The sequence below is a fragment of the Rhopilema esculentum genome, chromosome 5 (genome assembly GCF_057945365.1).
Source record: "Rhopilema esculentum isolate cy_ngs chromosome 5, ASM5794536v1, whole genome shotgun sequence".
NCBI classification, from domain to species: Eukaryota; Metazoa; Cnidaria; class Scyphozoa; order Rhizostomeae; family Rhizostomatidae; genus Rhopilema; species Rhopilema esculentum.
The window spans coordinates 4,838,619-4,853,317 of NC_142819.1; the positions used below are offsets into that span (position 1 = coordinate 4,838,619).

Consider the following 14,699-nt stretch of genomic DNA (forward strand, 5'->3'; position numbering starts at 1 on the left):
ACCCCTTGGTAGGGGGTTGCTAGATAATGATTGGATATTGGTGCCACACCATTCAGGTGACTAGAGAATGATGAGAAAACCTATTTTAAAAATTTATTCTTCTGACTTCAAGATAAAGCAGGGTCGTTTACAACATACTAACTAGGGTGCCACTGCCCCTGCAGCCCCAGTGACTTTCGATTGTTTGAAACAATCGGCTATTGTCCTTTTCTTTATATCAACATATTTCGCGCCCGCAGTTAATTTCCTTGAAAGGGCTATGAGGTAAAGAAGAAAAGACAATAAATGAAGTCAATTTTTGCATTTTTCGTTTCTCCTGATCATCAAAAAATGAAAACACAGGTTACCGTACAGGCGAGTCTCTGAGCAGGCTGTGTAGTTCTAGAGTGTTGCAGAAAGAGGAATATATACAATTTTAAAGTGGGCGTGCGTTGTTTGAAGAAATTTCCCAGGTTTAGGACCATTTTCCACTTACTCTGCTACTCATGACACTGCCAGTTCTCGTTACTGATTGGGGTTTCTCTGAAGGATATTAAATATTACGCAAAATCTTGCGGCAGGACACCATAAGACAGATATCGTACATTTTCAAAGAAAAACTTCAGCCAAGAATTTAGCTTAGATTCCACTTACCCCTCCTTTTTTTCTTATTTCCTTATCATGCCATACCGGGTTAATTTTTGTTTAAAAAATATATGATATATATGAAACCAGTGGCGGCCATTTCTGATTACAATGGAATTTTGTTCTGAAACAATAAACAAATGCGACGTCATTTTAACAAACTAACAGTGAGTAATATAATGATACTGAGTAGTATTCTTATGATTTTTTTAAAATTGGATGATTCGGAGCTTTAATTTCCTGTAAACAATGTGCTAATAAAAATAATATTCAGCATTAGTTGTAGGCGGGATAGAAAATTTATCCTAGGAAAGACCTGTGAACGGTTGTAGCTATTAGTGATTGCGGGGGAGCAGAAATTTACGCGCGCTTTTCAGTTAATAACGAATTAAATCATGATTCAAAATGGAAGACGACAACGGTCTGGAAGTAGCAATAGAATTAGCGAATAACTTTCTTTTAGAGTTAAACAAAGGAGAACTCTCGCCACTCTTTGAAAAATCAGAGAATATACTAAAAAATAAGAATAACTTGAGGAAAGAATTTGTCAGCGATGCCAGAGAACTTATAAGTAAGTTACAGCAGGATTATTCGAAAGTTGAAGAGGAAGGATCTGGAGAATGTGGGTTTTCTGAAGCCTGCTACAAGGTAATTTTCTTTTTTTGAGGTTGTATAACATCACTTGTACTTGTTTATACTTGTGTGCCAGTTTTGAAGCAGCGAAGAGCGAAGCCATCGGATATGATCGAAAATGCAGCGATAACGAAATTAAAACAAGGGCCATCAACAAGCCCTTTGGGGTGATCATTAAGTAATACAGAGTTGGGTGATGTTTTAAACGGTCCGTAATAAAATTTCATGTAGTATAAATAAGATAAAATTTTGTTTTTCAGTTGGTGAGGGATCTAAATATTATGAAATTATCCTACCATCAGTATTATCACTTAATATCTGCATCGGTTGGCATTTTCTGTTGATGTATCCAAATTTTGACTAGTTTCTGTGGGGGCCTCGCTTTTTCTTATTTATTTTTTGGAGAAAAACACTGAATTTTTCTTGAGCTTTGCTGAAAGCTGTTTTATTCTCATGTTCTCACAGTGTCAAGAAAATGTGTCTTCTTCCTCCTCCAAGTTGGTGACATCAATCAAAAGCATTTCCATTGCTCAGAAATCAGAAATGGCATCAAATATTACCTTGCCCCAAACTTAAAATTTTTGCTGATATGAAATATTGGGAGCTTCTCTATTTTTCCTGATTTTCTGGCATTTCATGTTCCTGATTCCTGATCATCTTAGCATCTGAGCTGTTTCCTACTCCTTTGCAGCAAATTTTAAATCTTTTTCGGATATGAAAATGGCAGTCGAACTCTGTTAGTACAAAGAAAAATGAATAGAGAACTTAATGACAAGACTATAACATGATACGAACCAGGTTGGAAAAATTGTAGGATTTTGCAGATGCATCGCTGCCACGGCATGTTATCAGCTGCAACCTGCGAGCAGAAACATTTGAGCTGTGAAAAACAATGCCCATTCTATACTGACTATAGTATAGTATTTACATGATATCAGTCATATTTGGATCACAAAAGGTTGCTGGTACAAGCACAAGAAGTCCAGCGTAGCTGCGAGCATATGCAAGTTTTCCAGCCTGGGATACAAGAGATGCTTTTTATGAGGACTAAAGAACAAACTTGATGATAAGAATTTGTTGCATCGACAATTTCTTAAAATTTTCAACTTTTCATATTGAACTCAGACAGGGGCGTTGTAGCAAATGAATTCTAGAGAGGGCAAGAAAGAAAAATTTTCCAACAAAATTTTACTCAAATGGAAGCATTTCATGTAAGTGTAAGGGTCAAGGCAGAAAGGCTCATAACTTTTTGGCTTGGCTGGAAAGATATTTAAAAGGCCTTTGTCTTTGTCTCTTCATAGTAACAGTGAACGTCCTTGACACCTATAGCTTAAGACAAGGGTAGAATGAAATTGCTACCTGAGGCGGCACCATGGTTGTTGCTGAAGGAGAAGATTTTTTAAGGTCTATTGCTTCAAATTCGCCGAAAATTGCTTCCTTTGAAGCAAATTTTGGTAATGAAATTTTATGCTTGAATTGAATATCCACTGTGGAAAGCGTTTGTTTTGATTGACTCCTTCGTTGTTTTACCTTATGCAACATAACTGCAAAAATTTTCAAAACTGGGGCAAAATTATCAAAAATCTGATGATAGGTACATAATTGGCACTGTTCTGGTCTTCAATATCAAATAAAGATATAATTTATGACCAATATTGACCAATTTCTATAACCAAATTTGGCCCTTGAAGATTTGCATTTTATCTGACAAAAGCTGAGCAGCAAATCACTCTATGGTAGAATAATAATAATAATAATAACACAAATTTTTATACAGGATTAACACTTCAACGCTACTGCTGTTATCAATGTGTGAAATATGTTTATCCTGAGAAATCATTTTGATTTGTGGAAATATAGTATTTTCTTTACAAAAGTGAATTGCCCCTCGAAATTACAATAAGTTCTTTTGTACAAGTAATTTATGTTGCTAAAAGTTTGAAAATTACCCACTGCTCAAGTCAACAAACATTTTCCAACAAAACAACAATTTTATTCGAAAATCCATCAAATTTTGAAGGCAAAGGGGGCCATGCCCCTTGCCCCCAGCCCCCCCTGCCCCCAGTTACGATGCCCCTGAACTCAAAAATAAACAAGCATGAACTTGTCAAAAGTAGCATGCTTTCAGTCTTGACCTATTAAGGTCCATAAAAAATGTTACCAATGCCATTTTGTTTGTGTCAGGTTAAAATGTTAGTTGGTGGGCAGAACTCTTTAAAATTTTAGTTGGTTATCAAATCCAATGATAACATTTCCCTTCCCTTAGCATTTGTGAATATGTGAGCTATCTCTAACACAGCTACATATGTTTTTGAGAGCTTGGTTGAGCTCAACTTTAAAAGTCTCATGTATATTGCAATAATATAGGTATAGCTTTGTATCTTTACATTAAATTATATCTTTTAACAAGCTGCACTTGGACTCATTTAAACTCAAACCACCAAGCAGGTGCAAATCCTTTATTTGTTCAAAAAGTTTCAAAATATTGAAAATAATAATTTGTATTTGTTTTCAAGGCAAATAAGGAAGCCAAAGAAATAAAAGAAACTGGTCTAAAGGATGAGTTGAAAAAGCTTGGCAAAGATCAGGAGGAGTATTCTCTCAAGCTTAAACTGCTGTTTGAAAAAATAAGTGCACTTGAAGAAAAGAAGCACCAACTAGAGGAAAAGAAAGATAAATTTGTCCCTTGGAAAAAGGACAAATTTGCTTTGTTTATGTCAGCCACAGGAATACACTGGAATTTTGGTTGCAAAGATAATGAGATACGTGGATATGTTACTGGTAAAGGAGAGATTCAGCCTTTCTCTATTAACTCTGATGAGCATGACGGTTTTTACACTGCAAACTATTTATGGGATGTAGTTTCATCCACATTTAATGAGTAAATAGATCCTTATTCTAATCATAGATTTCCAAAAACTGACTCAAGACAAACTACTTATTTTGAATGATATTTTTTTCAAGATTGATAAGACCATCTTGTTGAGCAAGTAGGTGTCATAATTGATATTATAAAACACTTGAATTGCTGTTATTTTTTGGAATTTATTCTCTATAACTTTGTAGCAGTTGTGAATCAAGAGAAACTGTTTTCAAGTTGAGATTTTGTATTTTTGCTGATTAATATGGCACATATCTTAACTGTTCTGGAAAGATCATTGTTCAGAAGATACTTTCAAGCTTTGTGATTTTTTCACAAATATTTTGCATGTTTCTGACAAATGGAAACTATTCCTTTGATGGCAATAATATTGCATTCATTATAATAGTCATTGTCTAGATTGTTTTTGTTGTTTTTTATCAATATTTTTATTACATAACTACTTTTTTTTGTCAGTATTAAAATCTATTTAATTGTTACTATTTTTTGTTCTAGCAACTGTAGCATCATGGGGGCCATGCCCCCAGTTCTTGCAGGATATGTTTTTACTTTGTCAAAATTCAATGGAAAATGGTGGGGAAGGGCTATTATAAGCAAAACCAGGCTTTTTCTTCCTGGCAGCAAAATAAAAAATTCAAAATTTCCTGCAAACCTACCACAAAGTTTCCAGCCACTGAAAGTGATATTTTAAGTTGCTGTGATTTGTCTAAACATTTGTCCTAAAAATAAACTGTCATACTAAAAAATACTTATTGCTGGTCGTCAATTTTTGATGATAGCCATCCAAACAGCAATAATTTTATTCATACTGTTTTAGATGATCAAGAAGAACGTGACTGAGCACAATATTCATTTCATATCAGTACTAGCAAACTAGATACTTTATAAGTATTGATGTATCCTACATCTTGCTCTGGGTTTCATGTTTGCTGCTCATTTTTATCATCAAAGCGGTCATTGTACTAGTTCATACAACATGTAAGAATTCTATTTTTTCTTCAATGGTTAAAATCAGGGGTGGTGCTAGAGGCAAAGATGTAAGACCAAAATGCTTACATTCTATAAAGCAAGAGATGTATTAGGGCATGTTCACCTTCAAAACAATTGACACGACAAGATTGGCTGTCTTTAGGTGTTTTTACATATATAGAATGGCTAATATAAAAAAATTAATTTTGTTTTAGCTTGCTTGAATTAAATTGGTAGCTGAAAATTATGCCCAGAGACGCTGATAAGACCAGATAATTGTATTTTGAAAGCTTCATTTTTTTGTTAGTAATGCAGTGCAGAACAAAAATTAGTCAGTATGTATGTGTATCACAAGAAAACAGCGTTCCGTAGAAAGAGTGTAACAAGAATTTAATGTTCAAATTGAAATCAAGCAATGGAGATTTCACGCTAAAAATTTCCGGGCAAACAACAACAATTTCCTGCAATGAACATGTGCTAAAAATTACCTGTTTTTGACGACCTATTTTAGCTGCATATCAATCTGTAAAGTTTATCTTCTTCTTCAAACCCTGCATCTTTGTACCTTCTTTACTTTTTTAAACATGAATCGATAACAAATTTCCCAACATTGTTAAAAATTTGCTATTCATTGAATTTAAGAGAATGTATCAATATCATTCCTTGCCAGGGATGGATTTTAGAGGCCAGGATTGGTGGGTCGCTTTTTCTGTTTACTAGAGTTTCAATCCCACTCCCGGTTAATTTTGCTTTATGCTTTTATTTTTACCCTTTCATAGTCCTCATTTGTCAGGGTATGAAAAGATTGAGTTTAGTTTATGTTAATCTCCTATTTTTATTGAGAAATCAATGTGCGACTCAACAGATAGCAGTTTTCTTGAAATTGCAATCAGGCTTTGAGAAAAGCAAGTGTTTAGAACAACCGACAATAAACTTTATTCAAACGGTGATAATCCACAAGAAATAAACCTTTTCGGAGACTGGTAATCCAAAAACAAAAATGACTCAATTAAGACTAGAAAAGGCAAGTAGCGTTTATTGAATTACTTCATTCCACAGCATGAAAACAAACTCATGTTTATTGAAAATTGCAGTGATTACGTTAAAATGCGGCTTGTGGTTTTGTCAAGTTTGATAAAAGGTCATGAGAATACCGTGAATGTTTTTGCTACTGTTTATTTTGATTTCAAAATGTTAGTAAATAACTTTGGATTCAACATCTGATCAGCTGTACATTTTATGCATCCTATAGAAATGTGAAGAAATTGGTTATAAAAGAATCAATAACAGGTAACAGAAAAATAGAAATAGGTTGCAAGTGCTTTTCTACGCCAAAAGGCGCCTTTCGTAACTTTTTAGACCACGGAGCTCTGCCCCCACCCTTGTGATTGCCAAAATGTGCTTATGTACCCTACATCCTCGAATTGGCCCCCTGTGGGGCTAATTACTTTTTGAAATTTTTGGATGGGGGTTTTTCGAGAGGGGACCTTGTACGAGGGGTGGGCTTATAAAATTATATTAGACCTCAAAAAGACATTATTAAAAGACCTCATCTATTTTAGTAGGAATTTCTTTATTAACATTTCATTAATTATGACCAGTATGAATTTTTGTGGTAATTCGATAAACCTCAAATGACAACAATAAACAAATCGAGGGGGCCAATTGGAGAATTTACGGTAGCAGTGGGGGCTTATTCGAGGGGGGCCTAATTGAAAATTTGTAGTTCTAGGGTGGGGCTTATTTGAGAGGGGGGGGACTTTTTCGAGGAGAGCAATTCCAGGATTTATGGTAACTGTGCTCTTTTTGTCAGAACTTCTTGGTGACTGGTGGCAATAAAATATGCACCGCCAAGTTATAAATGCTTCTCACGTCCCTGTACTTAACATTGTCGCTATTTTGTTTCAATTTGTGGCCCCTTTGCATCTTTGTTATTACTATAGTGGCATTTGTATGTCGTTGAATTTTAAAAGGAAATGAACTTCTTAAAAAGAGTGACAGAGGATTGACAAGGTCGCCAACCAGTCTACAGTGTGTAGCATGTGCACACACAAGATTGCACCTCATTTTTGCCCATTTGATCTTCTTGAGAACTGCCATACTCTCATGGGCCCCAAGAATTTCGAGGGGGGCTGTAGCTCATTTGTATCATCATATTTTTCTAGTGACATTTTGGCCCTTTTTCATTACGAAAGTGCTTTAATAGTCATATTTTTGTACTTTTCGTTCGTGTAAGACCCTCTTTACCCCCACTAAGCTAAAATATCTGTCGACAATGAACAATGGATGAATTTGTTATTCTTTCAACACAAGTGAAGAGAAAATCACAGCACCCTCCCCGAGGAATATGGCGAAACCACTGCGAGGGCGTAATTGCAGGGGTCTTGTTGATGCAAAGAGATGTTCGAGCTGACTGGGAATGCAGGTGTTTATGGCAACTCAACCTGTTCATTAAATATTGATGGAAAATGCTGCAAAAAGAGGCAACCGAACAATGTCACCACCTTCAGTTCTTTTCAATTGTGTAGATAAAAATCGTACGGTGATTGCGATATGCGAATGACGACAAAATCCACTATCTATTTGTTAGGCCGGTGAAAGACAGCTTTGCAATAGTGTTGCTATTTAGCTTGTTGCAGTCGCGTTTCAGATTTAGTCGGGGAAAAATCTTTTCAAGTCATTTCGAAGGATCAAGATGTTTTTCAACCATATGGTGTTGATCTTGGGATTCGTTGGCGTGATTCAAGGAAACTCTTTGGATAGCGAGGTGCAGAAGTGGGCAGGCAGTTTAGGCGAGACTTTGTTTCAGTTTACGAAAAACACCACAGCCTACACTCAAGTATTAGATAAATACCAAGATCCAAAGTACTTCGATTTTGTTAATATTAATGGCACAAAAATAATGAACGATTTCGCCCAGAGTTTTGAGAGCCTTTTACAGTCAAAAACAAAAGCCTTGTTGCGAGTTAAGAAGGCTGTTGAAGATGCCCAAGCCACGTACACTTATGAGAGCAATTTGAAATACGATTATAGGAATATCAAATATATCAACACAGATAATAAAACACTTGTTATTTACCCATATTTTTCAACTTCACTGAAAGTGAACAAAACATACAGCTATATTCAAGTACCAACCAATGTTTACGAAAAAGACCCAGCTGTTTTGAATACAGCAAAAATGACAGAGAAACTTGATGAGGTTTACCGAAATAATTTTCAGGAAGACAAAACATTACTTTGGCAGTATTATGGTGATGCAAAAACTGGTACATTCCGCACATATCCCAGTAAAGTTTGGGCCCGAGATTCATCAGATCGAGATCTTTATGATTGCCGCCAGAGAAATTGGTTTATTTTGGCATCTTCTTCACCCAAAGATCTCATAATAATAATTGACCAAAGTGGGACTATGATTGGGAACAATTTTGGAATCGCAAAAGTTTCTGCTCTTGTGCTCATTGATGCATTACAAGAAAATGATTTTTTTAATGTAATGACTTTCAATACACAAGTCACATATGCATTTCCTAACTGCAAAACTGAATTGATGCAGGCCACAAAGGAGAATAAAGAAGCAGCGAAATCAGCAGTGAATAAATTTGGTAAGCCAAATAAGACTGGTGATGTTGAAAAGGTAATGGAGGCAGCATTAAAGATTATGATGAATGTCAGAGGGAACTCAAAGAAGTCAGCGGGATGCAATCAGGCTATTGCATTTTTTTCAGATGAAATAGAAGGTGACTATGCTGGCAAACGAGCATTTGATTCGTTTAACAAGGATAAACATGTTCGTGTTTTCTCCTACCTTGTGGGAAGGAAGAAATCAGCTAAAAAGAAAGCAATGAAGGAAATGTCTTGCAAAAACCGAGGTCATTTTTATGAAATTGAAACAGTAGGGAATATATGGGACAATGTTCTTAAATTTATCAATGTCCTCAGCAGGCCATTAGCACTTTCACCAAACAATAATGTGCCAATCTACACACCATTATATTTGGATGCAAGTGGACTTGGAATGATGATGACTGTTTCTGTGCCTGTTTTTAAGAAAACAACGAACCCCAAGGATGCAGCTCTGCTTGGTGTTACTGGCTCAGATATTGCTGTTTCTGCTATCCAAGATCAGATTCCCTACTATGAGCTTGGTGTCAATGGTTATGGATTTGTAATCAATTACAATGGCTTTTTTCTCATGCATCCATTGTTGAAAAGTCAAGAAGGCTATTTACCTTCCCCTGCAAATGTTTATCTTGAAGATTTGGAGCGTAGCACTGGAAATGATTCTATTATGCTAAAAAATGCCATGATCAATGGTACAAGTGGAGAAAGACAATTTGTTCTTGATTCTGTGTCACTTGATGGTAAAAGATTCACCAAAATTAAAATGAATTACTTCTTTCAGTCAATGAATTCAATCCCCTTCAGTGCTAGCATTGCTGTACCAGAATATGGCATGAAGAAGTTAAAAGCCAAAGCAAAGTATTATTTGCCTGCAGCTCTCAAAGCCCTTAATTCAACAAGCAATTACCAGATTTTGATTGCACCATGGCCATACTGCAATATTAGTGCAGCTGCTCAAGATAATCAAGAGCTTAGCAAAAAAGCCTACCCAACTGCAGAGGAAGTGAGAGTACAGCTGTCAAAGAATAATGGTGCTAGTGTCTGCAATCAAGAACTGATTGAAAATTTGTTGCTATCTGCTAGCCTTGTCACAAATGCTACCGAAAATGTTTGGAAACTAGGTAGTGGTGTTGTCAGTATCTTTATTGGAACAAGTGCAGGCTACTCCAGAGTTTTGTACTCTAAATCAGTTCCCATCTCACGTGACCTGTTCCAGAATGAGTACTACAAACATGCAGTAGACTATGCTAGCAACCGCAGTGACTTGGTGATCTTCTCAGTCCCATTAAAGAAACAGAATTTGTCACCCTTTACCACTATAAAACCAGCTGGTAACAAAACAGAAACTTATGTCACAGTAAGTATTCCAGTCAAGAATGGCAGTTCATTTCTGAGTGTTCTTGGGTTTCAGCTAAAGCATAGTATGGTAAAAGAGATGTTGCTAAATGCAACGGTTAGTACTACAGGTGGAGTTGCCTCTTGCTCCAATAACAACTCAGTTGACTGCTACCTGGTTGATGAGAATGGGTATGTTGTTTCAAGCAATGGTAATGAAGATGATGTTGGACAATTTCTTGGCATGCTCCAAGGCAAGCTGATGGAAACTCTGAGTCATAACCAGTCTCATTTTTTCAAACCATATATGTTTCAAGACACACAAGGCCAATGTGATGATGAGAAAACTACATCTTCTGATGCAATGCGACTTTTAACACCATTTTTCACAATTTCAGCTTATTTTGTCTGGTGGACACAAACACTGATATCATTGCTAGCACAATTCACCTTGTATTCCTCTGTCTCTCCAACAGCAAATGTTGAGGCCATATCCAGCCCTAATGTGAGCTGTACCAAAAACATGGTTTTTTATGTTTTGCAAGATGACAAGTTACCAGATAGTGGAAGTATAGCATGCTCAAAAACATGCAACGAAGAATTTGCTATCAGCAAAGTGAAAAACACAAATCTTGCTTTGGTGGTTATGAAAAAAACCTGTGGTGGTAGCATATGCACATATCCAAAAGTTTCAACAGTGCCAGTCAAAATAGCACGTCAAGACAAGTGTCCAGTACAAGCAAGGGATAGAAGACTTCCTGACAATTGCTTCGCTTACAATGCAACAGAAGACACTTCCAAATGTGGTTCAGCTACAACCGTGAAAAGATCCTTGCTGCTGTTGGTAATGGTATGGGTATTTATTGCTGCAGTCATGTAAAACTCAGGTAAACTTTCTTGGTATTTTAAGAGTTACATGGGGCTGATAAAGGAATCATACATTACAGTGATATACAAGCATGAAATACCATTGAATGAATTGACTTTCAGTAATTGCACGTGGTCTTGTAGAACCAATAAAGACTGTGCTGAAGTCTGGATCAGAAATTAAAAAGCTAAATCATTCCAACTATTTTCTAGGACGTTGAATGATTTACTTTCACCAGCAGAGAATGAACTATCAGACATTGAATTTATTACTTTATTGCACGCATTACTGATGTTGGTTGTTTTCTTTTAAGACCTGCATAACAACCAAGTGAAACAGACCTGGTGGAACCTTCTCAATGAATAATTTCTTTACTGGGGGGTCCCCCTTTAAATAATTTTAATGACATAGGCAATACTCCATTTTTGTCAAATTCCCTGCAAATGCAAGCTGACACTTTTTTGTTGCCAGCCAGCCTTATGTTCCCTCTTTTGTGTCTCTGGCACAACAGTATTATTTTTAACAGTCCTGGTTGAGAGCTATTTCTTCACTAACATTTTACCCCTGTTTTGCCGGTCAAAGACAAATGTTGCTTTCCCCTGCCACATTTACCTGCTATCCCCCATGGTGAATAGACTTTCCAGGCTTGGTACATAGGGGTGTTAGAAGGAGGTGCATGTTGCCTTCTTTTTGTAGCTAGCAAGTTTGGGCTTTGATTGAAGCCTTGAAAACGCTGGAGAACAATGAATTTATATCCTAAATAGATTGTTTTGTTTTTCTCCTTTTTTGATTTCCCCTTTCTGGTTTTCTACCATTTATATACTATCAGTACAGTTTGGAAAAGCTTTTTCCACACTGCCATATATCTTTTGATAAATTTACCTTGAATCCAATTCAGAGAATGCCCCTTCTCTATAACCAAATAATGAACAAGCTGTGTGAAAACTGACAGCCAGTTTTATGAATTTATTTATTTCAACTATATCTGTGTGAAAGCTGTGTTTATTTTATCTTTGTTTGGAAAATAGTCAGAAAAGGATCTGTTTGTTTATGATTACAAATTTTTCCCAAGAAGGAATAAAAGGTTTCTTAAATTGTGAAGGGCTGGCATGGTATAAACCCATTTATTTGCAGACCCTGCTCTTTTTTTTAATCTTATGTCGTGTAATTGAGTAATGCCTGAATTAATATAATTGTGTCGATGTAAATTAAATATTTTCACATTTTCGAAAAGAACAGCAATAAAAATTGTATTTAACGTGTTTTGCACCAGTATTATTTGACGTTTTGAATCTAATTGAATCAGTAATCGTACTTAAGGTTGCGATCTTATTTTCACATATTTATTGCTGGCAAACACACTTTGAAAGTAGTTTTGTCATTAAAGTCATTTAATGCCACTGAAAACGTAACATTTAAAACGAGAAGAGATCGGGCTTTGGAACCTAAAAAATTGGTGGAGGGAAACGCTCTTCAACTTTGTTTTGTTGTCTCCCATTAAAGGCTATATGAGAGCCCAAAAAATGTGTCGGTTATATGCTAAAGACTACGGAGAATGCCCACGTAAAAAAAGAAATTAAAGTGCCGCGGCCATGCTTAGCCTTTTTTCTTTGTTTTCAAGGGAAGGTTTTGAATGCATGGGAAATTGTCCGGTGGATGGATATATGACTACCTTTCGGGACACTGGGCTATGTCATACCGTAGGTATACAAGCGTAAAAAATGTGGGTGCTGATCCGAGATCGCTAGTCCTAATTGCAACCCCCCTCCCCCCCCCTGCGCCGTAGGCTTGTGTATCAAATGTGACAATACAGAATGGCAATTTATTTCTCAGTCTGCAGGCCATTTCCTATAGCCTCTGCTTAAGACGCTGGATTTCTTTTTCCGACCAGATCATTTATGTTTCAATAGGATTGACAGTGAGTATAGAATTTAATCGTCTTTAGTCTGACTTACTGATGTTCAGCCACTTTAAGACGCCTTGTTCATTAACAATTTTCTTTCTTTCTGTTTTCTCTGTTCTTACAGATACCGGGAAAACATGTTTACTGAAAGATTTGAAAGTTTACTGAAAGTCCTGAAAACTGTACTTTCTTTCGGAAATAAAAATAGCCATCGCTAGCCACTATTTCATATTTATCTTGTCAGTAACTTCTGTCAGCATCAATGTCAGTAATGCTCATAATTAATCGATATTTTGCATGTACGTATCTATTGGCCGAATGCCTATGTCTCAATTGGTCATATTGTTAGCAACTCTGCACGAGACAACATGATACTAAATAAGTAGAAAGTATTTATTTTGCATTGTAAAATCAACTAAACAAAAACAAAAAAGGTATAAAAACAGGCATAAGCTCTTCTCTTTGCATTCCTTGTTCTCACTGAACGGTGGTCATGAAAAATAAGTCCACATGTTGAGGAAAAATTGAGCAGTTGATGACAAACCTCAGGGCCCCCGACGTAGACGGGGTATCATGGGGCTTTCCCCACTTGCAAAAGTTAGGTACAATTTATTTTGTTACGAGTCTCTAATTTGATCAGCCCCCTACTCCCACTTTCTAGCAACCCTTTAAACTGAAAATTGCCCAAAACTTGTTACAAAAAGAAGAGAGGATAAAGGCTTCAGAAAAGTGACCATTATAAGAGCTTGTAGTTTCCTGACGTTGTCAATGGTGACCCAATCCCTTGTTACAGAATTCGTCTTTTCAACAAAATCACAATATAGAAGGTAGCTATTTTCAATGACTCAGGTGCTATAATATTCACGAATGGATAAAAATAGTTGAAAAGTGTGAAGCAATAAAATCAATTCGTTATCCATTCACACGAGCATACGTAGGCTGAGTACAATATTACTTGGCCTAATCTAAGAAGAGAGATTAATTTCGTTTAATAGCCTGCAAAGTTTCTTGCAAAAACTCCTGTGAATTTCTTGCAGAAATTTCAATTTGGATTTTTGAAGATGCACGTATTTTAAGAAAGTTTTGGATTTACAAGAGTGTTTGATAAATTCTACAAACTTAGAAAATTAAAAGTTTAACGACACCTCAAATCAAAAATAGTTACCCTCTCCTCAAACTACCCTCTCCCCCCTTTCCCGCTTTCAATAACCTTTTTGTAGATATCTCTGATTTAACATTGTGTTTTGAAGTAATTTAGAATTGAAACATTTTAACCTGTAAAACTTATTTTTTTTCATAAGATGTATGCTTAATTGTATGCCATAAGTTCAAAGAAACGTGAAATCGATTGCTTATTTTCAAAATCGCTAGCTTTTCTTCGTCGAGCCTCTTCAGCATGCAGGCGCGCAACTACGGGGGGGTCCTGGGGGTCCAGACCCCTGCCCTTTTTCTCAAAAGGGGAAAAGTGCCCTTTTTCTTGGATAATTGCTTGAATACTTTGGTTATTACGCTAAAATGGTTGGTCATACAGTAAATGACACCCTCCGGAGATGTAATGGACCTCGCAGGAATATAGATAAATGATTTAGTCAAACTTTCGCGCACTTGTTGGGTCGAACGTCATCATGTTGCAGTAATAGAGTCTATCTTCAAGCCCCAACTCTACAGAGTGTTTTATGATGCGCCACGCACTGGCTTTGAAGAAGAATGGTTCTGGGACGCAAAAACCAAAATAAAGGCACAAGACTTTGAACGGAATGGGGCCTCTACGACCTCTGGTAAAAAGTTACAAGAAAGAAACCAAGACATTTTTCAAGCCTGTCACATAGTTTACAGGATCATAGAGGACCTTTGCATGAAAC

General features: G+C 36.4%; 2 protein-coding genes across 2 annotated transcripts; both read left to right on the top strand.

Annotated features, from left to right (window-relative positions):
• The first annotated feature begins 992 nt into the window (after positions 1-992).
• On the top strand, positions 993-4,529 carry LOC135689395 (kinetochore protein Spc24). Its single transcript, XM_065206594.2, has 2 exons — positions 993-1,272; positions 3,774-4,529. The coding sequence occupies exons 1-2, from the start codon at positions 1,030-1,032 to the stop codon at positions 4,140-4,142; spliced, it is 612 nt and encodes a 203-aa protein (XP_065062666.2). The 5' UTR covers positions 993-1,029; the 3' UTR covers positions 4,143-4,529.
• A 2,938-nt stretch (positions 4,530-7,467) lies between these two features.
• Positions 7,468-14,201, top strand: LOC135689388 (voltage-dependent calcium channel subunit alpha-2/delta-3-like). Its single transcript, XM_065206587.2, has one exon. The coding sequence runs from the start codon at positions 7,803-7,805 to the stop codon at positions 10,944-10,946; it is 3,144 nt and encodes a 1,047-aa protein (XP_065062659.2). The 5' UTR covers positions 7,468-7,802; the 3' UTR covers positions 10,947-14,201.
• Positions 14,202-14,699: the final 498 nt, after the last annotated feature.

Bases quoted from the DNA above. Each gene is read 5' to 3' on its own strand.
- LOC135689395 (XM_065206594.2), top strand. From the start codon at position 1,030: ATGGAAGACGACAACGGTCTGGAAGTAGCAATAGAATTAGCGAATAAC. The intron at 1,273-3,773 runs GTAATTTTCTTT...TTTGTTTTCAAG, and splicing joins TTTCTGAAGCCTGCTACAAG to GCAAATAAGGAAGCCAAAGA.
- LOC135689388 (XM_065206587.2), top strand. From the start codon at position 7,803: ATGTTTTTCAACCATATGGTGTTGATCTTGGGATTCGTTGGCGTGATT.